The following is a 24,700-nucleotide window of genomic DNA, read 5'->3' as shown; positions in this document are numbered from 1 at the left end:
TGTGGAGATGGCCTCGCGGGACCATATTTCGTGTCCGGATTGTCAAGATGGCCTCCAGAAACACCATTTTTTGTCCAGATTCCCTCTATGGCTTCTGCAGACACTGATTTTTGTCTGGACTGTTGTCTAGTGTGCTGTAGCGAATGAGTACAAGACAAATAACATAATTACTGTACTGGACAATACAATTAGTGATCACCTTCGCCTCCCTTGAGGAAGGGGGATTTCCAGGAATACTAAGATGGGAAGCTTGGGAGAAGGAAAATGGGCTAGAAATTTTTCGGTCCAAATCCGAGCAGAATTGAGTGAGCTACAAGCCTGGCAAGTTTGGCTAGAAGTGTGGGAACAAGTGCTTGAAGCCAAAAATGTCATGTGCCACGTGGGTCACGTTGTGCGCCGTACGAAACGTTAAGCGCCCTAGAGCGCTTAACGTTTCATACGGCGGGAAACGTGACCTGCCGGGCATGTGATATACACATGCTTGTGGCTGAAGACAAAACATGCAGAATAAAATGCAGAAAAATTGCAGAAATACCAGGAAAATTATGGCATGACCCTTTCATGACATTAGACTTGTAGAAATAACTAGACAATGTTGTAAGCCATTGTAAAGTCCTTACAAATCCATACTAGATGGCATATTAGAATATTGTAAGGCCTTACAAACCAATACTAGAGGGTGTAATAGAATTCAAAAAATGGTATAATAAAGCATTGAAGCAGGGTTACTAAACACTACTAGACATACTAGGAGTCAATACAACACTTTGTAGGCTATTGTAAGCATCTTACAAAGTGACACTAGATGACATATCTCACTATTGTAGGATTATTATAAACATGTTCACTAGGACACTTACAAGAGATTACTAGAGACTATTGAAGGTTACTGAAGGTTCTTACAAAGTGATGCCAGGTAACATTTCCGACTATTGTAAGCTCATTACAAACTAATACTATAGGATCTATCAGGAGCCAGTATTATAGGGTGTTGTTGACTTGCTGAACATTTTTACTAGACAATATGCCAAGAGTCAGTAGGTGACTTTGTACACTATTTAATAGTACGGCCCTTATCAACCCACACAACTTATCAATATATAGTGGGACATTGTAGGACACTTAGTACACATTATTAAATGGCACACTAGGAGTTAGTAGAGAATACAATAACAATTTCTTGGATACATTGTTACAGGCACATCTATAACAGTTTCCGGTGTCATTTTTTGTAGTGATTCTTATAGGCACATTTGTAACAGTTTCTAGTGTCATTTTTTGTAGTGATTTGTATAGGCATGTTGTTCACATTTCTTGTAGTAATTCTTGTAGGCGCATTTGTAACAGTTTTCAGGATTATTTTTTGTAGTGATTCTTATGTATTAAGAATCAGTAGATGAATTTGTAAACCACTGTAAGGCTCTTTAATCCTTGTAAAATGAATATTAATAATGTTTTAGTCATGTTTTTATATATATTATATAAAATGACATAGTAATATCATTTTAAAGCCATTTTTCAGCTGAATCTTTTAAAATGCATCCTAGCCACTTTTTAGTAATGTTTTTATATACTTTTCAGAAAACAACATAGTAATATCATTTTGAAGCTATATTTCAGCTGAATCTTTTAAAATGCATACTAGCCACTGTTTAGTAATGTTTTTGTATACTTTTTGCAAAACAACATAGTAATATCATTTTGAAGCCATTTTTCACCTCAGTCTTTTAAAATGCATACTAGTCACTTTTTAGTGATGTTTTTATATACTGTTCGAAAAACAACGTAGTAATATCATTTTGAAGCTATTTTTCACCTCAGTCTTTTAAAATGCATACTAGTCACTTTTTAGTGATGTTTTTATATACCTTTTGCAAAATGACATAGTAATATCATTTTAAAGCCATTTTTCAGCCGAGTCTTTGAGAACGCATAGTAGTCACTTTTTAGTAATGTTTTTATAAAGATTTTATAAATTGATATAGTCGCATCATTTTGAAGCCATTTTTCAACTGAGTCTTTTAGAATGCATACTAGTCACTTTTAAGTAAGGTTTTTGTATACTTTTTGCAAAACAACATAGTAGTATCATTTTAAAGCAATTTTGAAAGTCATTTCTAGGAGAGGTGTACTAACATTCTTATATAGTTTTGATAAAAGAACACAGTGATATCATTTTAAAGTCATGTTTTACATAATTCTACTCTGAGATGCCTAGCAAGATGTTAGACTATTATCAGACAGTGACAAATAAATTATTATTTACATTATACTAAATTATCAACTGATATTAAATTGTATGCAAAAAAGTTGGTAGGTGACACAGTAGATGTATAAAACTCATGTGATAGCATAATATATTATTGTTATAAAGTGTGTCTCATACTCTAATACACTATTATAAGATCTTTATAAACTACAATCAGATGACATTTTATAAGTAAGTCAAGAGTGTAATATTGTTAGTAGCTTACTATAGATTATTAAGCAATATACCAGTTATTGAATAATATTATAGACCATTATAATGCTCTCATTTAAAAAGCACTCGGATTTTCTCGTAACTTTTTTGTATAGACATATAAATGACATGCTGGACGATTGCAAAACTGTTACTAAATATTTCTAAGTGAAATCTTGGACAAATAGCATACTAAAACATTGTAATGCAGTTGTTAATAATACCTGGAGTATCTAAATAATATTATAAGTCATTCTAATACTTTATTTCTTTTTAGTATCTGTATAAAATGAATTTTTACATAAATCTAGTTAAAATAAAAACAGAGTTTCAGAGCTTCAGAAAATAATATGCTAACAAGAAAGACTGAATTTCTTTACACTTATTAGTATAGCATCAAATTTTAGTAGATTTTTGCCTAAAGTAACTGTTTTAAGTGAATACAAATGGTGAAACCTTTAAATAGACACTGAATAAAAATACAACATGCTATGCAATGCAATGGACCATTCTTCACAAGTAATTAACTACTAAGAAGTAATACAAAATAATTAATGCATGTGAGAACAATTAGATGATGAGAGAAAGGTAGGAACACAGAACCTCAGGAATCGTTCCTGCCATGCAAAGCAATGGCTCACTCCCCACAAGTTTACTGGATATTTCCTTCCTGTTCCAATCCATTCTTCATGCAAGAAAGGCACCAAGTACTCAAGGTCAAGATCAATGATGTCGCTTGCCATTTAAAAAGAAGAATTGATGAGAACGTCCCAAGAATGCGGATTGCGCACTTGAATGAGTAACCTTGGGCCAAACAAGTCAAAGTTAAATTCCCGCATAGCTTTCGACTCCGCAAGTTCAGTTACACGGTAGAAAAAACGACTGCAGCGGGTTCGAACATAAACACCACCTCATCTCAAACCGATACACCACCGACACTGACCTACTAAGCCAATCTAGCACACCTTTCGATGTCCGGATGATAAGATGGCCTTGCACGACCAGGTCTGGATGCTTGAGATGGCCTATGTGACTTTGAGACCCTGAAATGTCTGGATGGCAAGATAGCGTCCGGTCAAATTTTCGAAATTTTTGTCCGGATGCAGAGATGGCGTCTGAGGGAATTATCCAGGGTCCTGGTCGTGCCCGCAACTAACGGTCATGACCACAGGGGCAACCTCATTAGGGTGTTCCGCCGGAACTAATCCAAATTAGGCCATAATGAGCCCAAACTTATTTGCCCTGGCCCAGGATTGAACCAAAACCTTCAGAAACACAGAGATTTGCGAGCAGTCAACTTAACCACTTGACCACTGGGCTTCACCTAACAATCCAGGTGAAAAAAAAACATTGGTTCATTACACCAGGTAAGTCCGACTTTCTAGCTTTATCAGTACCCATTAGAAGCAATTAGAAGTCCGCACTTTTGACCTTACTTCATACATTTGTAATCAATTCTAATTAGTCTACAAGTCCGGGTTATCAGCTTTCTTAGTAACTCTTCTAGGGCAGCCTTCAAGCAACATAACTTCAGCCTTTTGGCAGATGTAGGTGCTGTGACTTCTAGGCTACAAGCCCAGCTTACAGCAATAATTGTAAAGCACCTTACAAGTCCGAGTTTCTTCATCATTAACACCTCCAGTAGAGTATTACAAGTTCTGATCTACTGGGAGACATGTAACTTGTCTACAATTCTGGGTTATTAACTTTGTTAGTAACTATTGTAGAGCTGCCTTTAAGCATTACAAATCCGCACTTCTAGCTTACTTAGTAGGCATTGTAGCAACTTGTAACTAGATTATAAAGTCACTCATTTGGCATACTTAGTAGACATTCTAACAATTTCCAACTGCCCTACAACTCCGAGTTTCTAAGTAGTCTACAATTCCGGGTTATTAACTTTGTTAGTAACTATTGTAGAGATGCCTTGAAGCATTACAAATCCGCACTTTCAGTGCACTTAGTAGGCATTGTAGCAACTTGTAACTAGATTATAAAGTCACACTTTTGGCATACTTAGTAGGCATTGTAGCAACTTGTAACTAGACTATAAAGTAGTAGGCATTGTAGCAACTTGTAACTAGATTATGAAGTCATCCTTTTGGCATACTTAGTAGGCATTGTCACAATTTCTAACTAGTCTACAAGTCCGGGTTAATGACTTTGTTAGTAACTATTGTAGACCTGCCTTAAAGCATTACAAATCCGCACTTTCAGCTTACTTAGTAAGCATTGTGACTAGATTATAAAGTCACCCTTTTGGCACACTTAGTAGGCATTGTCACAATTTCTAACTAGTCTACAAGTCCGGGTTAATGACTTTGTTAGTAACTACTGTAGACCTGCCTTAAAGCATTACAAATCCGCACTTTCAGCTTACTTAGTAAGCATTGTGACTAGATTATAAAGTCACCCTTTTGGCACACTTAGTAGGCATTGAAACAATTTCTAACTGCCCTACAACTCTGATTCTTATAAGCACATTTGTAACAGTTTCTAGTATTGTTTTTGTAGTGATTCTTACAAGTGCATTTGTAATAGTTTCTAGTCTTATTTTTTGTAGTGATTCTTATAAGCAAATTTGTAACAGTTTCTAGTCTCATTTTTGTAGCGATTCTTATAAACTCATTTGTCACAGTTTGTAGTCTGATTGTTTGTAGTGATTCTTATAGGCGCATTTGTAACAAATTCTAGTCTCTTTTTTTCTAGTGAGTCTTATAAGCGAGTTTGTAACAGTTTCTAGTCTCATTTTTTGTAGTGATTCTCAGAGGCACATTTTTAACAGTTTCTAGTCTCATTTTTGTAGTGCTTCTTATAAACTCATTTGTAACAATTTCTAGTGTTCTTACTAGAGATTACTAGACACTATTGCAGGTTACTGGAGATTCTTACAAGTGACATCAGCTGACATATACAGACTATTGTAAGCTCAATACAAACTGATATTAAGGAGTATATTAGGAGCCAGTATAATAGGCTATTGTTGACTTGCTAAAATCAACAATATACTAAGAGTTAGTAGACAACCTTGTAAACTATTGTAAGGCCCTTATCAACTCACAGGACTTAGTACAGTGTGACATTGTAGAACACTTACTACATATTATTAGACGGCATACTAGGAGTCAGTAGAGAATATAATTTCTTATATACATAGGCACATTTGTAACAGTTCTAGTGTCATTTTCTGTAGTGACTCTTATAAGCAAATTTGTAACAGTTTCTAGTGTCAATTTTTGTAGTGATGCTTACAGGCACATTTGTAACAGTTTCTAGTCTCATTTTTTGTAGTGATTCTTACAGACACATTTGTAATGGTTTCTAGTCTCATTTTTTGCAGTGATTCTTACAGACACATTTGTAATGGTTTCTAGTCTCATTTTTTGCAGTGATTCTTACAGACACATTTGTAATGGTTTCTAGTCTCATTTTTTGTAGTGATTCTTACAGGCACATTTGTAATGGTTTCTTGGGTCAATTTTTGTAGTAATTCTTATAGGTACATTTGTAACAGTTTCTAGTCTCATTTTTTGTAGTAGTTCTTATAAACACATTTGTGGCAGATTTCAGCCTCATTTTTTGTAGTGATTCTTATAGACACATTTGTAACAATTTCTAGTCTTAATTTTTGTAGTGATTCTTATAGGCATTTGTAACAGATTCCAGTCTCATTTTTTGTAGCAATATTTATAGACACATTTGTAACAATTTCTAGTGCTAATTTTTGTAGTGATTCTCATATGCACATTTGTTCTTGAAGTCAAAGTAAGTGATCTCAAAAACTGTTACAACAAAAAAAAACTGAAAAACAAGTTGTATAGTTTTCATTAGTAGGTGAATTATAATATACATTTTAAATTGAACTTGAGCAACAGTGAGTCTTCTAAGGCTGATAAAAATTAGTAAAAACTGCCAAAAAATTGAAAGACTAAGAAAGTTATTACTAGTAGACATCTTCAGGCTCAAAAAAATGCCAATTATTATCTACATTATACTATATTGTCAATAAATATTAAATGGTATGCAAAAGGTTGGTAGGCAATATAGCAGATGTGTAAGACTCATGTGATAACATAACATATTATTGTTGTAAAGTGTGTTGCATGTTCTTATATACTATTATAAGATTTTTATAAACTACAATCAGATGACATCTTATAAGTAAGTCCAGAGTATAATATTATTAGAAGCTTACTATAGTATACTAATCAATATACCAGTTATAAAATCACATTACAAACTATTATAATGCTTTCATTTAAAAAGCACTCGCATTTTCTTATAACTTTTTGGTATAGACATATAGATGGCATGCTGAACTATTATAGTACTATTACCAAATATTTGTAAGTAAAATGTCAGATGAATAGGATACTGAAATATTGTTATGCAGTTATTAATGATACTTAGAGTATCCAAATATAAGACATTCCAATATTTTATTTCTTTTTGATATCTGTATAAAATGAACTTTTACATAAATGTAGCTAAAATAAAAACAGAGTTTCAGAGGTTTAAAAAAATACACTAATAAGAAAGACTTGAGTTCTTTATACTTATTAGTAGAACATAAAATTTTAGTAGATTTTCACCTAAAGTGACTGTTTTAAGTGAATACAAATGGTGAAACCTTCAAATAGATACTGAATGTAAATACAAGATGCTATGCAATGCAATGGACCACTCTTCACAAGTAATCAACTACTAAGGAGTAATACAAAATGATTAAAGCATGTGGGAACAATTAGATAATAAGAAAAAGGCAGAAACACAGGACCTCAGGAATCGTTCCTGCCATGCAAAGCAGTGACCTACTCCCTACAAGTTATATTCATGTAGAACACGACATGGCAGAGGTGGAACTTGCAAGACTCCAAAGTCTAAAGCTGTGATCTCTGACGATTCTGAGTATGTAGCGGCCCTCAAATATATTGTCTGTGATGCTAACCATAGCAATGATTCTTATCTTCAAAGTATTGAAATTATCAAGCACCCCTCTCGATCTGAGCAGTACATTTCTGCTCTTATCTGATGGATAATCGTGTATGAAGGTATCTCTTCCACTGGACAGGACTCGAAAGTCTACATGCTCAGTTGCTTTGAAGAAGAAGTGAGTGTTACTATAACTTTGTATTATGTTTACACACATATCTTGAAGATCATATGTCGATGTCGATGTCGACGATGATGATCTGAGAGGTATTAAGGTAGAAAAGGACAGTGATGCGAACCTGGATGATTCCAGTGTTGTTGAAATCGAAAGGTGAGTTGCAGTGATGTCTGTGATTGTGATTGTAACAGCTGTTTGAAGCGATGCAGCTCTTCCGGTAACAGACTCTGGAATACTTGGTACGCCTAAGAAAGGGTGCATATATTGATTACATTCCTGATGGACCATGCTTACATACTAAATTTCGACAGACGTAGGGACATTTTCACTCCGCAGCTGACCCCTAAGATGTCCTCACCCGTGTAAGTCTTATCTACAGTAACATACCTTGATGTAACATTATTTGATTTACAGGAAGTCTAAATCGTCTATCGCACATACCTCAGAAAGGCGTGCTCAATGGTATGTTTTAATATGTTTCATTCACTGTTTTATCTCACGAGCGATATAGTAGCTCCGATGCTAGTGATATAGCACCGTCATATGTTGGTTTACTATTTATCTGAATGTGTTGACATGATGTTTTGTAGTGCATCTCCTACAAAGAAGTCACGGTGAGTTCGTATCTTATTCGTTTACTTGCAACCGAGTTGAACGTATGTTATAGGGTTCTGCAGAGCGACGAAGTGGATATCGAACTGCAGTGAGTTTTATCTTTAATTTAATTTATTCCATCAGTAGCAACTGATACTACCGTCATTTAAGCACACCTACTAAATCCAAGCCTGTACCCATTGCTAAGGTATCTAAGGGAAAGTTGATTTTGAGGTATGTCACCTCCATTTGACTTTACGAGTGTCTAATCTGACATTGCCTTTGGTATGGTCCAGGCCATCTGATATCCATGGAGATGTGGCTGAGTACATTTTCTTGGGTTGATTTGGTGGGGTAACACTGACATCAACTTAGATCCACACCTGTGAAGCGTACTCAGGCTGCGTATGTTCTCACCTCATTTATTTACCTTGGCATATTATAATGGTTGCTTAAACTATCCAAGGCCACCTTAGCTGACAAAGATGATTACGAGGAGACTGATGATGATGCTATGCTGTTCGTACAGTTTTTTTTCAGTTTTTTTCACTGTTACTTATATTTGATACAGTGTATCGCTGAAGTCAATTGCAAACATGTCATCGAATGAGCTACATGCACTTATGGCTATGATTGATGCGAGTATGCAGACTCCAAAGTATGCACAAGATCCTTCTATATGATATAATGTGCTGATTCCTTGACAACCAGGACAAAAGTCGATCAGTACATGGAGAAGAATGTGAAGAAAGTACAGAGGTAAGCTTATGCTTACACTTCAACTCTTGTGACACTGACTTTCTTAATTATGACAATTTGCATAAGCTCTGACAAGGAATCAGAGGGCGACATATCACCCATGAAGATTGATGGTGCCAAGAATGGTAAAGATTATGATTCCTCTAACACCAACGATAATAACAACATTGCGGATGACTCAGATACTTTGGAGGACGATGATGCAGATGAAGACGACGAGGATCAGAATCACGACAAGAAGATGAGGAAGGGTGAAGTGAAAGGAAAAAAAATGTTTAAGTATATTGATGAGGATGAGGATGAGGATGGCAATTTGAAGGTACGTAAGAGTGGAGCAAAAGGTAAAAGGGTGTTGAGGGAAGAGGACAAGGATAACGAAGAGGAGGCTGATGAGAAGGTGTGGAAGAATGAAGAAAAAGGCAAAAGGATGTCCACGATGACCATGAGTGCTGAGGTCAATACAGTTTCGGATGACATTAAGAAGCTGATGCAAGCATATTTTATTTGAGCTCTTGCATTCTGATTTAGCAATATAGCACCAGTAAAGGAACAGACAAACACGGAAATATTATGTACGTCTTTTTGTTGTAGTAGTGAGGTTGATGCAACTAACCCCAATTAAAGCATAGATCACTCGCTTCCACCTGCCCCCAAAGTTTAAGTGTGAGGTGACCATTCCAGAGCTCCTTGACAGTGCTTTACAAGGAACCTATGAAGTATTGCCTTCGCTCCAGTACGTTGATGTGAAACTTGGTGTGTTTTATTATATGCTAACTCGACTTTGCAGGAAAGCAAGTTTCTTGATCTACAACGAGAGTGATCTTACAACTGTTCCGCTCAGCTTTGTTTATAAACAACATGAGAGGCTTCTACTGTATAAGAGGTGTGTCTTCTTTATATTAAATTGAATGTGCACTGATGGTTATCGCTTAGCGCTATCTGCGACTTTGTTACCATTTCTATGAAGCATGGGCTGTTTCTTAATCCTTCATGAGGAGATCCCCATTTCTTTGAACCTGGGCCTGTTGGCGACATTGTCAGCCAGATGGGCACTCATCAGATCTGCTTGATGTTTGGGTTTTCAGGTCGGAGCAAAGTTGCAGAGGTTGAGGCTCATCCCGATGGTGAGAAGTATTACAAGTATATCCGACTCCTTCCTCTCAACCAAGAGTGAGAATGATACGTCATGTTTATGGGTACATATATCGGTCAAGACGGGTTTTATGTGCCTACAGGGAAGAAGCAAGTGAGCTTGGAGTTCTCTATGAAGTGGAGGAAGATGGGTGCTGGTAATGGTGAACATGACGATGAGCATGAACTATTCACAAGTAAGTTTATACCTTCATGTGATAGTCCTTTGCTTTTATCTTACATCTTGCCAGTGTTGAAGGGCGCAAAGTTTAATAAGTCTCAAAGTGGACACGCCAGCAGTTCTCATACACCGGGCAACATCATCACTGGGCATTGGGACCAAAGTAAGTGGTTTCTTACAGATCATACAACACTTGAGCCTTAGTCAATACACAGTTGCAGTATATGATTGTACCAAGTTTTTCCAGGGTAAGGATAGTTGAAAGCTTAAGGAGCCCTTCAATTTAGCAAAGGTTCGTGCGACTTGTCCTTTGTGAAAGAAGGAGGTACCGGTCGGCTCGTTTATTTGCATTCTTCACTCGCCCATCAAATGGACAGCTGCAGCTAAGACTGACAATCCCAAGTTGTCTCTGTCATTGAATTTGCTTGCTATTTGTATCATCAGTTCGCAGCTGTAGTTTCCGTAATGTACTATGTGTCTTCAAAGTAGACCAGAATATCAAGTTTGTCGCATCACGATACTCAATTATTTTTATAATGTGTCTGTGATAACAGTTGTATTAAAAACCGATGTGACTTGTACAAATAGCTATCAACAGATGGGTGGTTGTGGCACTTAGATTAGATAACAGATATCAGCTGTACTTCAATATACAGTGCAACCACAGAGGCACGTGGATGTCAATATTAAGTGCAATGCGGGTATGCCAAATGTGGAATGCTCTTGTGGTTGTGACTGTTAGCTGCGGGCACAACCACAGGGGCATGCAGATGTTTATATTGAGTGTGATGCGGGTATGTCAAATGTGGCACATCTCTGTGGTCATAACTGTTAGTTGTGAGCATGATCACAGGGGCACCTATCTGGAGTGCAATATCTAAATGGTCGGAAATATCTTATGTGGCACACATCTAGGGTTGTGTCCCTTAGCTGCAGTTCTGACCACAGGCATGTGGAAATGTGCGTATTGCCTGTGGGGACCCGTATTATAGCGGTCGGTGTGATTGCAATTCAGAAGGGCTCGTGATAACAGATAGGTGCAGAGCAGCAAGGTGGAAAGGGGATTTTTTTGACAGTGCATGAAGGGTATTGATATAAGTCACCATCTAGAGGATAGTAAGAGATACAAAAGGGGTGTATCTTCTGCTCCTGTGTATTGATCGTCTGCCAAGTGTAGGATGGCTGTAATACTTAGATTAGATAACAGATAACAGTGCTACTTCAATATACATTAAGATTAGCTTCCACAACTTGTTATAGTCAGATTTGTGCCTTGAGACTATCACCATTGGATTCAGGGCAAAAATTAGACCTAATTCACACCCTGAAACATTAAATTCTGTTGAGATTTGAGTGAGAAACGACCTCGACAGTGCAGAGATAAACCAAAAGAAAAATGCTTGGTCAGCATCCCAATCGGGCAACTCACTTACATAAGGTACCCATGACTCCCCGAGTCATGCTACGATTTTTTCCGCATTTTCCGCATTTATTTGAGGTTTCTGACCTCAAAATACACTTGCCGGAAAATCAGCTGCCTTTCAAGGGCTTCCGCGCGCCCCTGTGGTCATGCCCACAACTTACGGTCACGACCACAGGGGTGCCCTCATTAGGGTGTTCCGCCAGAACTAATCCGAATTAGGCCATAATAAGCCCCAATTTAATTGCCCTGGCCCAGGATTGAACCAAAACCTTCAGAAAGACACACATTTGTCAACAGTCAGCTTAACCACTTAACCACTGGACTACAACATGTAGAACCACTTCAGCTTACAAGTCCTTTCATTGGTTCATTACACCAGGTAAGTCCGACTTTCTAGCTTTATCAGTACCCATTAGAAGCAATTAGAAGTCCGCACTTTTGACCTTACTTCATGCATTTGTAATCAATTCTAATTAGTCTACAAGTCCGGGTTATCAGCTTTCTTAGTAACTCTTCTAGGGCAGCCTTCAAGCAACCTAACTTCAGACTTTTGGCAGATGTAGGTGCTGTCACTTCTAACTAGGCTACAAGCCCAGCTTACAGCAATAATTGTAAAGCATCTTACAAGTCCGAGTTTCTTCATCATTAACACCTCCAGTAAAGCATTACAAGTTCTGATCTACTTGGAGACTTGTAACTAGTCTATAATTCCGGGTTATTAACTTTGTTAGTAACTATTGTAGAGCTGCCTTTAAACATTACAAATCCGCACTTTTAGCTTACTTAGTAGGCATTGTAGCAACTTGTAACTAGATTATAAAGTCACTCATTTGGCATACTTAGTAGGCATTCTAACAATTTCCAACTGCCCTACAACTCCGAGTTTCTAAGTAGTCTACAATTCCGGGTTATTAACTTTGTTAGTAACTATTGTAGAGATGCCTTGAAGACTTACAAATCCGCACTTTTAACTTATTTAGTAGGCATTGTAGCAACTTGTAACTAGACTATAAAGTCACACTTTTGGCATACTTAGTAGTCATTGTAGCAACTTGTAACTAGATTATAAAGTCACACCTTTGGCATACTTAGTAGGTGTTGAAACAATTTCTAACTGCCCTACAACTCTGATTCTTATAAGCACATTTGTAACAGTTTCTAGTATTATTTTTTGTAGTAATTCTTACAAGTGCATTTGTAATAGTTTCTAGTCTCATTTTTTGTAGTGATTCTTATAAGCAAATTTGTAACAGTTTCTAGTCTCATTTTTGTAGTGATTCTTATAAGCAAATTTGTAACAGTTTCTAGTTTCATTTTTGTAGTGATTCTTATAAACTCATTCGTCGCAGTTTGTAGTCTGATTGTTTGTAGTGATTCTTATAGGTGCATTTGTAGCAAATTCTAGTCTTTTTTTGTAGTGATTCTTATAAGTGAGTTTGTAACAGTTTCTAGTTTCATTTTTTGTAGTGATTCTCATAGGCACATTTTTAACAGTTTCTAGTCTCATTTTTGTAGTAATTCTTATGAACTCATTTGTAACAATTTCTAGTATTCTTACTGGAGATTACTAGACACTATTGCAGGTTACTGGAGATTCTTACAAAGTGACATCAGGTGACATATACAGACTATTGTAAGCTTAATACAAACTGATATTAAGGAGTATATTAGCAGCCAGTATAATAGGCTATTGTTGACTTGCTGAATATTATTGAACAATATACTAAGAGTTAGTAGGCAACCTTGTAAACTATTGTAAGGCCCTTATCAACTTACATTACTTAGTACAGTGTGACATTGTAGAACACTTACTACATATTATTAGATGGCATACTAGGAGTCAGTAGAGAATATAATTTCTTAAATACATTTTCATACAATGTTATAGGCACATTTGTAGCAGTTTTAGTGTCATTTTCTGTAGTGATTCTTATAAGCAAGTTTGTAACAGTTTGTGGTCTCATTTTTTGTAGTGATTCTCACAGACACATTTGTAACAGTTTCTAGGGTCAATTTTTGTAGTGATTCTTATAGGCACATTTGTAACAGGTTCTAGAGTCAATTTTTGTAGTGATTCTTATAGGCACATTTGTAACAGTTTCTAGAGTCAATTTTTGTAGTGATTCTTATAAGCAAATTTGTAACAGTTTCCAGTTACATTTTTTGTAGTAATTCTTACAGGCACATTTGTAACAGTTTCTAGTGTCAATTTTTGTCGGGATTCTTATAGACATTTGTAACAGATTCCAGTCTCATTTTTTGTAGTGATTCTTATAAGCACATTTTTTGTAGCAATTCTTATAGATACATTTGTAACAATTTCTAGTGTTAATTTTTGTAGTGATTCTTATAGGCACATTTGTTCCTGAAGTCAAAGTAAGTGATCTCAAAACTGTTACAACAAAAAAAAACCTAAAAACCAAGTTGTATAGTTTTCATTTGTAGGTGAATTATAATATATATTTTAAATTGAACTTGAGCAACAGTGAGTCTTCTAAGGCTGATAAAAATTGTAAAAACTGCCAAAAAATTGAGAGACTAAGAAACTTTTTAGTTATTACCAGGAGACATTTTGAGGCTCAAAAAAATGCAAATTAATCTGACAAATTTGTGAAATAACAACTTTCATAGTTCTGACTATTATTGGTGAAAGCATGACACTTTCTAGTATGTCAAATGTACTTTAACTAAATTTAAGATAAAACATAGTGTTTTAAGATTCAGAAATATGAAAAAATAGGAAAATTTATCAGATGTGAAAGTTTATAGCTACTCTCACTAAATTTAGTACAAAATGCTTTTTAAACTGAAAGTGTGTGCTTCAAGCTTCACCAAAATGACAAAATAATATACTTTACAACAGACAGATTATGTAATGTACTTCAAGCAGAAGTGAGAGTTTTCAGGCTTAGGAAAATTTGTAAAATAAGATGCATTTGCAAGGATGGCATGCACAGAGGGCAGACAATGACAGTAATAAGTTTGCTAGAGTGCTATCTGATTGTAAGAGTGTAATAGGTGCATGAAAGCACTACACATATGTGGGAGTGGTTATATTAATAAGAGCAGCATATACTAGCAAGAGCAATGTGCATGGGCAATAAGGGAGGTATGCTGATGGAAATAATGCAATATTATGCATATATAAGTTTGATCCTATTGTCCATCTCTCCCTACCAAAGAATATATGTCTGTGAAGATTGCATGTCTGTGACACCTGTATCTCTGTATGTACTGGTATTGGTCTCTGCACAGGTTAGCCCCACCCATGCTCTACACTGGCTATTATAAGGGCAATGATAAACTGGGCTATTATAGGAGACTCAGTAGATGCTATTAGGTGGTAACTCAAATTAGTGCAGTCTTAAAGACATCTTATTATAACCTTTCAGGAATCGTTACTGCCATGCGAAGCAATGGCCCACTCCAAACTAGTTACTTTGTGTACAATACAATACCCACCACTGCATGCACAAAAAAGCTGGCACTTCGTGAGGATATTGTATACAGAAGTGCTGCCCACAACTGCTCTTTGACCTCCTTTGATACACCCTTCTTGAGAGGAAGACAGTCTGACACGAAGTTCTGTGCAGGGTGACTGCCGAAGAAGTTGGTGCTATCATTCATCACGGCGTGCAAAGAGGCACCTTTGTTAGCCTGGTGCACATCCCACCGGTGTCGGACTGGGTCTGACAGTGCACTGTGCTGCCCCTCTGCCCAGAGCTGAAGCCCAAAATGACCACGCGCTGCATTGCCGCTGGGTAGAAAGGCAGCAGGATAGGTGCAGCGCTGCATCGGACCCAGTCTGAGGAGTAGCCGTGCTCACTCAGAGGAGTTGTGGCGAAGATGATTCGCATGTGCATGGGGCTTTTTGCCTTAGCCCATGCACTGTTGGGCCTGAAGAAATTGCGCTGTGACTTCAGTTGCCCGGTGTATTCAAAAAATTCAAACCCCTTGAGCCATGTCCGCACTTCAGTGAGCCAGTTGGACATCAATGTGGCGGAGGAGATAATGATGTGGGGCGCGCTGCTGATGAGCTTTCGGCCCTCAGGCAGCCTTAACTGTGCTGCTCGTCTGTCACGTGAATATGAGCATCCGTGCCAACAGTCTGAAACTCACGTGAGACCTCCACCAGTTTCCCTCACTCCTGAGTGTCGACGTAGTGGCTGATTATCTCGATCAGTCCAAGTGCTTGCACCATCTTGCTCAACCCGATCTCATCTGCGATGAGTACACCAGTGGAGCCCTGCGCAATGTCACGTGAATCCCAGCCATGGACATGTATTGGTACCATAGTTTGTCTGACACCTGAGAGGCTCTTAGCCACTACACAATATAGATTATGTTGAAGCTAGGAGCTAGGTCAGAAGGGTACCCTGAAGTGAACGAGGTTGTAGAACTAGCACACAATCCCCCATACAATTCTAACATATTTAGCGTACCAATCCCGCAATGATTTATAATCTAACATGTGTAAACTATTGTTTGACAGAGAACTATATGTCTTTAAATCCCATGTCAGCACCTCCAGATCGAATTATTCCAGCCCTTCCAAATGAAATAATATGCAAGAAGGTCATATCAGACTGGTCGCACTTGACCTGCAACATAGAGAAGGTTCTTACAGTCAAGGAGGCTGAGACAGAGGCAAAGAAGACAGAGGTCAGGATGTGGCAGCAAAAGCTGCGACTCACGAGTAAATGTTGGCTCGATGCTACAGTCATTCCTCCCTTTCCTCCAATGACAATCATTATTGATACAGAAAATCAGCTTATTGCTCTCTTTCGAGCAATTATTAAGTACAAAAAGTCCTTCTGCAAATGCTATCTCAGCAATGGCCCAAACAAAAACCATCTGACATTTCTGAACATTTATGAATTGGATCTATGACACTGCCTTGACTACAATGTATTGCAAATACAAATATTGGCCAAGGCAGCTATACCCCTTATGACCTCCTTGATGAGCTTAAAGTACACTATCAGCTATCAGGTGTGCACAAACCAGCTCGAATGCATAACTGCATGGTGGAAGGATGGGAGAAGTACACTCAAGCAACTCCATCTATATCATGAGGATTCTTTGTTAGCATGGGTGTAAGTAAGCATTTTATCCAGTCTAAGAATTCTGCAACTAAATGGCATACAGAGAAAAGAAATGCCATGGTATCAACCCAATTTTCTACAGCTTCTTGCCCGCCTGCCTTGCATTCCATCTCGACTAGAATTGACAGTGGTCAGCAATACTTTGATGTGATATTGCAATGCGAAGAGACTACTATCACGACATGGTTCAGAGAACTACCAACCTTGCACGAGTTATACTTTTGTCATGGAGAGCTGAATGAGTATGAGATGTTTTGGTATTGGGAGATGGACAACCCAGATAAACGGCATATACATGGAAGAAGACTCGAAAGTGATGGAGAGCTGACAATCAAAGAAGGAATTCAGTCGATTGAGAATGGACAAAGAAATGCAAAGACTTCAACCTGGACTGTAGATTGAAGAAGCAGAAGACAATGTGTTGAAATTGTATTGTGAGTGCATGCAATAGTATGAATATCACTCATACTAAGCAGTAACCTAGAAATGTGGAGGCAAAGAGACCAAAGCCAAAGACAATTTCTCATGAACAATACAGGAAGATCATGCTGCAAGACACTTTGATTAAGCTTCTCAGAGGTGAATAACATGATTCTCTGTTCCACTAGATGAACAACTCATAAATAACCAGAAGAGCTAGGATGGCTGATTTAAATCATTCTGATAGAAAGGGTGAAGGTGGCACTACTGTTGTAGATTATTTGGACAAGTCATGTTGGTTTCTACTACAATCATTTTGAAAGACCGACTGTACTTAAGGTGTATGACAGTAACAACAGCCACTACAAAGTTTGTAGTTAAACCCTAGACCTAACCCAGAACTAGGTGCACATCATGCATACAAATTTGTATTGAAAAGTCATTCCCACACCTTGGGGAAAAAGTGCATGTCCCCCAAAAGTTGGCGGAAGCCCTATCCTATAAAGAACGATTCCTTCGTACCTCAGGAATCGTAAAGCATTATCATGGCCTCAGTTGGACCTCAAGTGGTGTCCTCATCATTTATGGACAACCTTACAAAAATTGTGGACTTTATGATAAAGAGTGAGGAGCAAAGTGAGAAGCAGCATCAGGAGTTGCTTGAGCAGATAATAGAGATGAACCAGATGTATGTAGGAGCCTTTCGAGAGTATATGTCAACTCTCCAGAACTTGATTTAGAAGCAGTAGTTACTGTGCCATTACGACCAATCCGGCCGGGGGTGTGACAATGGACAGCTTGTAACGATCCAGCCACCCAGCCGGAACAGTCATGACAGCGGATGATGGACACATTGCGGCCAGCCGGCCAAACCAGCCGCTAGGGAGGGAAAACTGACGGGGTGACTGGTCAGCCGGCCAAGTCATGGTCTGAGTACCCAAGTTTGTACCATCCAGCCACTACACCCGTGACATAGGACATGTCTAGGATTCCGGCCAGACCAACCCCGTTCGTGACTGGCCAGATAGGTCATAATAGCACAGTAATTTGTATATCTACTTTAATCATAAAAGTACTCATGTATACTAGGTGGCTTGCAGCCAAAATACTGTGCAACCTGATTAGCGTAGTAGGAATTGAGGGCATTAGTTAGAAGAACCCCAACACGATAATATCGACCTACTGGAGAAGAGTAAATATGCATCTTCCAACCAGCATTGAGAAATTGCCAAGAACTTGAAATAATTCCAAACTCATGCTCGACCTTTATCCTCACCACTGTCATTGTGGCATTCCACTCCATCTTCGTCAGTGTCCTTTCTCCAGGGCCAGCAAATGGGCTCAAGATCTGTGATGAAATACCATATGTGGATCTCCAAACAATTAAAAAAACCTTTCCTCAATTGGTGAATCTGGCATTAAACCAGGTAAAATGGCATATTAGGCACACTTGCAGAGGAAGCTGCTTGTGTTTAGAAGGAACATGTCATTGCATTGTCCTTAAGGGCCCAAAAAGGTGGCCAAACATACCACATGGAAGCATCACAGCTTGATACTTCAGTGCATGATACTTCTTGTGTCTACTGTAGGCCACATGCTGGTAGCAAGATGGGTGGCAAATCCATCGGATCATACAGTCAATAAAGCCCCACACAGTACGCACAGGGACTTTGCGATGAGAAATTGTGTCAGCATATTGCTTGAGGTTCTGTGGTGAAAGCAAGTGACTGTGATTAAAATTGAAGAGATGATTCCACCACTCATCAAGGTAAATGACAACTCAGTTCACAATTTCAGATATTACCGCTTATGATTATAAAGTATTGCCAGCTCATACTCATCACTGGCACTTCAGAGCTGAGCACAGGTAAGTGCGAGGGCTTCAAGAGAAGTGAAGCGGTAGTGAGAATGGGTGGTAATGTGCTCCGGTAACTTCAAGACATGAGTCAACTCGCACAACTGGGCTGGTGAGAACCTCAATGCAGTGCGTCAAAACATGACTTGAACAGGAGGTTGCAACAACTTACTTTAAACACCATATTGTGTCATGTTCTGGAATGGTATCCAACCACCTCTCCATTATTCTCTCCCCTCCGATCTCGGGCCACATGTGCTCACACCTCCTGCAGTGACAATGCTTCCTGTCTTCCTCGCATGCAAGAACTGTGAGTCGGAAGTCTGCTTCCAAAGAGGAACTGGCAAAGATGAATACTGGCTACAGCACTACAGGGGGTGATGGTAGTAGAACTGTTACGCGGCAGCGAAACACGAGCGTCAAGTTGAGTTGTCACGAGACAAGGTCTTAGTCTAAGACACAAGTCCGTTCAAGTGACACTTCTGGCGATGTCCTCGCACTGAAGGTCGATCAGAGTTCGTTCTTATGACTCGTAGTAGCTGTCTGCTATTAACGGTCGATTTCAGTCAAAGGCAAGTGAAAAGCTGGTTTAATGGTAACCAGGTCAAGATGGAGATCCAGCTCGACAAGGTCGTATATTTATACAAAAGGTATCCGCAGTACTACGCAGTAATGCGGGATCGTTCATTGGCTAGATAAGGTGAAACGATATCTGGGCAGGGTAACGGCGAGGAAGTAATATGTATGAGAAAGCTGAGTAAGGTCGTGAGAGATAATCAGTACTAATGGGGATAATGAGTCGTGTATCAGAACGAGGTAAAGATGAGGTGTACATGCACGTCTTGCATGTGCGATAAGAAGAAGGTCCAGAGTTGGATCCGGTGTAACCCTAGACTAGGGGTTCTAGACATCTGGGTAAAGAATCGGAGGTTGCGCTCCGATAAGTCACGTGTTGGATCACGTGGTCTGGTAACGTAAAGGGAACAAGGAAAAGAAAAAGAAAAGATGCGCCACAAGTGAGGAGCGTGGTAACAAGAACAGTGAGACCAAGAGCAAGTGAAAGGCATTTCATGTTGACCATGTACAATGAGACACAAAGCAACATTCTGCGAGGCACAGAAAAACATAGTCACGTGAGCACATTTTGAAGACCCCAACACTCGGGCCAAGTTCTGCTACTGAGTCATGCCATTTAATTTTCATTACAGGGTGGTTCATTTTACACTTTACCTCCACAATAAGTATTCTAGCAGATACACGCTATTTTGAAAATTTCTCAGTCAAAATGTCTAAATTTGGAGGTTTGCACCCAACCTTTGATCACTTTTGGGCCATTCTCGAGGGGTCGAAGATTTTGCCCCCAGCAGCCCATTTTTCGGGGATGGTGGCATCAGAGCTCTTAATGGATTATCAGGCGTCCTGCAGTCCTGTTATGCCCAGATCATCTCGCACATCTTGATTAAGCCCAATTGTGCAAAGCACTGTATTGGTCCTCTCTGCATCGGGATGATAGTGAGGAGATGGAATGACCGGTTTCACAACAAGATACTTGTGGGGAGTAGGCCACTGCTTTGCATGGCAGGAACAATTCCTGAGGTCCAGTGTTTCTGCTTTTCTCTCATCATTTAATTGTTTTCACATACATGAATCATTTTGTATTACTCCTTAGTAGTTGATTACTGTAAAGAGTGATTCACTGCATTATATAGCATCTTGTATTCAGTATCTATTTAGAGGTTTCACCATTTGTATTCACTTAAAACAGTCACTTTAGAGGAAATTTTAGAAAAGTTTAATGTTATACTAATAAGTATAAAGAACTCAAGTATTTCTTGTTAGTGAATTACTTTTTGAAAGCTCTGAAACCCTGTTTTTATTTCAACTAGATTTATGTAAAAATTTATTTTATAGAAATACTAAAAAGAAATAAAGTATTAAAATAACTCATAATATTATTTAGATACTTTAGGTATCACCAACAACTGCATGACAATATTTTAGTATGCTATCTAATATTTTACTTACAAATATTTGGTAACAGTACTACAATAGTTCAGCATACCATCTATATGGCTATATAAAAAGGTTACAAGAAAATGCTAGTGCTTTTTAAATGAGAGCATTATAATGATCTATAATGTTATTCAATGACTGGTATATTGCTTAATAATATATAGTAAGCTTGTAACAATATTACACTCTTGACTTACTTATAAGATGTCATCTGAGCGTATATAATAGTGTAATAGAGTATGTAACACACTTTACAGCAATAATATGTTATGTTATCACGAGTCTTATACGTCTGCTATGTTACCTACCAACTTTTTCCACACCATTTAATATCAATTAACAATGTAGTATAATGTAGATAATAATTTATTTGTAGCTGTCTGATAATAGTCTAACATATTGCTAAGTATCTCACAGTAGAATTATCTAAAACATGGCTTTAAAATGACATTACTTTGTCCTTTTATCAAAACTGCATAAAAATGTTGCTAAACATTATTACTACACCTCTTCTAAAAATCACCTTCAAAAGTGCTTTAAAATGATATTACTATGTTGTTCTGCAAAAAGTATATAAAAACATTACTAAAAAGTTCCTAGTATGCTTTCTAAAAGACTAAGCTGAAAAATGGCTTTAAAATGATATTACTATGTTGTTTTGCAAAAAGTATATAAAAACATTACTAAAAAGTGGCTAGTATGTATTCTAAAAGACTTGGTCCACAAATGACTTTAAAATGATGCTACTATGTCATCTTATAAAATGGATATAAAAACATTACTAAAAAGTGATTAGTGTGCATTCTAAAAGACTCGGCTGAAAAATGGCTTCAAAATGATATTATTATGTCATTTTATAAAATCTATATAAAAATAGGACTAAAAAGTTGTTAATATTTATTTTACAAGAATTACCTTAATCACCTATGATGTCATGTACCTACTCTAAGATAAATATCTGATAGAAGTTTCTGAGTATAGTCATGCCACAATTTTTCTAATATTTTTATAAATTTTCCGGATTTTTTTCTCAGTGTTTGTTCTGATAAGCATTCATTTAACAGCAAAAATGTGTTGGGTCTCACATGACTCAAATCATTTTCATCCTATAAAAAAATGTCTGAAAGTTTTATACATATAATAGTCTACTATGTCATCAGATTTCTAGTATGACATCTAATATCCATTTGTAAGTGCCTTACAGTAGTCTGACATACTACCTCTTATTGTTAATAGAGGCCCCTCAATGCCCTATAATGTGATCTGGTAATGTGTAGTAACCTCCTACAATATCTTACTACATAGTTTACTAACTTTTAGCAAGTTGCTCAGTATTGTAATGACCTTATAATAGCCTGGTATGCCACTTAGTATTTATTTATGAAGCCTTATAATAGTCTGAAAGGGCACCTAGTATCAGTTTGTAGGAGTCTTACAACAATTTACAATGTCATCTACTAAATCCTAATCTACCACCTAGAAACTATGAATAGTCAATTATATTTTCTACTGACTCCTAGTATGTTGTATAATAATGTCTAGTAAGCATTCTATAATATTCTACTACACTGAGTAGTCTGAGTTTATAAAAGCCTTATAGTAGTTTACAAATTTATCTACTGACTCTTAGTATATAAGAATCACTAAAAAAATGACCCTAGAAACTGTTACAAATATGCCTACAAGAATCACTACAAAAAAGATTATCGACGTGCCTATAAGAATCACTACAAAAAATGACACTAGAAACTGTTACAAACGTGCCTATAGGAATCACTACAAAATTTGACCCTAGAAACTGTTACTAATATGCCTATAAGAACCACTTCAAAAAATGACCATAGAAACTGTTACCAATGTGCCTATAAGAATCACTACAAAAAATGACACTCGAAACTGTTACAAATGTACCTATAACAATATATTTAAATATATACAAGAAATTGTTATTGTATTCTCTACTAACTCTTAGTGTGCCATTTAATACCATGTAGTAAGTGTTCTACAATGTCCCACTATACATTGATAAGTTGTGTGGGTTGAGAAGGGCCATACTATTAAATAGTCTACAAAGTCACCTGCTGACTCTTAGTATATTGTCTAGTAATCTTCAGCAAGTCAACAACACCTTATGATACTGGCTCCTAATATATCCTATAGTATCAGTTTGTAAATGAGCTTACAATAGTCGGAAATGTTACCTGGCATCACTTTGTAAGAATCTTCAGTAACCTTCAATAGTCTCTAGTAATCTCTCATAAGTGTTATAGTAAACATGTTTACAATGACCCTACAATAGTTACATATGTCATCTAGTATCACTTTATAAGATGCTTACAATAGTCTAGTAGACCACTGACCACTAGTTGATAAAGGCCTACAAAGTATTATATTAACTCCTAGTATGTCTAGTAGTGTTTAGTAACCCTGCTTCAATGCCTGGGCTTGCAGAGGGAGTCTCAGACACACCAGGACCAGTGCATCTGGCATCTGGCTCGCTTATAAATGAAGTCTGACTTCATGAAGACTGTGCAGAACCATGCAATTTATAGCTAGACGTGTTGATGTCGTCCTTTCACCAAAGTGGTCCATCGAACTTGTCCGCCTCTGTGATAGCCTGGAGAACCTGTGCATGTCCGAGATACATAGTGATATCTTATATCTCATCGCCTCCCCCCACATCACTCAGCACCAGCGGCCTCACAACGCTGTTCTAGTTCTGCGACCACGTACCCCACTCCCAGTGTTCAGCGCCTAATGCTCTGCACGCTCACGGCGGCACTGCTGCTTCCACACCACGAGTCCATTTCCAAGATAGTGATCCCCCTCCAAGACGTAAAGCTCATCATTCTCCGCAGAAAATATATCCATCTTGCCCACCATATTCTCCGTGCAACATATCCTTATTATACCATTTTTTGAATTCTATTACACCCTCTAGTTTTGGTTTGCAATGCCTTACAATATTCTAATATGCCATCTAGTATGGATTTGTAAGGACTTTACAATAGCTCACAATATTGTCTAGTTACTTCTACAAGTCTACAATAGTCTAGTATACTACTGACCACTAGTTGATAAAGGCCTTATAATAGCCTACAAAGTGGTATATTGACCCCTAATATGTCTAGTAGTGTTTAGTAACCCTGCTTCAATGCTTTATTATACCATTTTTTGAATTCTATTGCACTCTCTAGTATTAGTTTGTAAGGCCTTACAATATTCTAATATGCCATCTAGTATGGATTTGTAAGGACTTTGTCTAGTTATTTCTACAAGTCTAATGTCATGAAAGGGTCATGCCATAATTTTTCTGGTATTTCTGCGATTTTATTCTGCATGTTTTGTCTTCAGCCACAACCATATGCACGTCACATGCCCTGCAGGTCATGTTTCCGGCCATATGAAACATTAAGCGCTCTAGGGCGCTTAACGTTCCATACAGCAGGAAACATGACTCGGGTGGCACATGACACGGCACACAGATGATAGGTGTAGCGCACGAGGACATAACTGAGTTTGAAACGATTTACCACTTTTATCGACTTATCACATGCAGGATGTGAGGGCTAACTTGAATAAACAGAAGCCACAACCGCGCCAGGGGCCGCGTGCGGTGAAAATACGTGGATCATTCTCCTCGCCTCG

The 24,700-nt window shown here is 37.7% G+C and overlaps 1 protein-coding gene across 1 annotated transcript; it reads left to right on the top strand.

Moving 5' to 3' along the window:
- Positions 1-7,506: 7,506 nt before the first annotated feature.
- Positions 7,507-9,432, top strand: SCP_0202200 (hypothetical protein; the record flags this gene model as incomplete). The annotated part of the gene is made up of 15 exons (XM_027754135.1): positions 7,507-7,571; positions 7,620-7,724; positions 7,773-7,826; positions 7,883-7,933; positions 7,986-8,033; positions 8,086-8,116; positions 8,162-8,185; positions 8,249-8,274; positions 8,337-8,399; positions 8,462-8,483; positions 8,541-8,570; positions 8,632-8,684; positions 8,737-8,823; positions 8,877-8,924; positions 8,991-9,432. 15 exons carry the CDS (start codon positions 7,507-7,509, stop codon positions 9,430-9,432), a joined length of 1,149 nt encoding a protein of 382 aa, XP_027609936.1.
- Between the last annotated feature and the right edge of the window lie 15,268 nt (positions 9,433-24,700).

This window comes from Sparassis crispa, assembly GCF_003851025.1.
Source record: "Sparassis crispa DNA, contig_000001F, whole genome shotgun sequence".
Taxonomy (NCBI): Eukaryota; Fungi; Basidiomycota; class Agaricomycetes; order Polyporales; family Sparassidaceae; genus Sparassis; species Sparassis crispa.
Note: the sequence above shows the minus strand (reverse complement) of the source record. Positions and strands in the feature narration are given on the sequence as shown.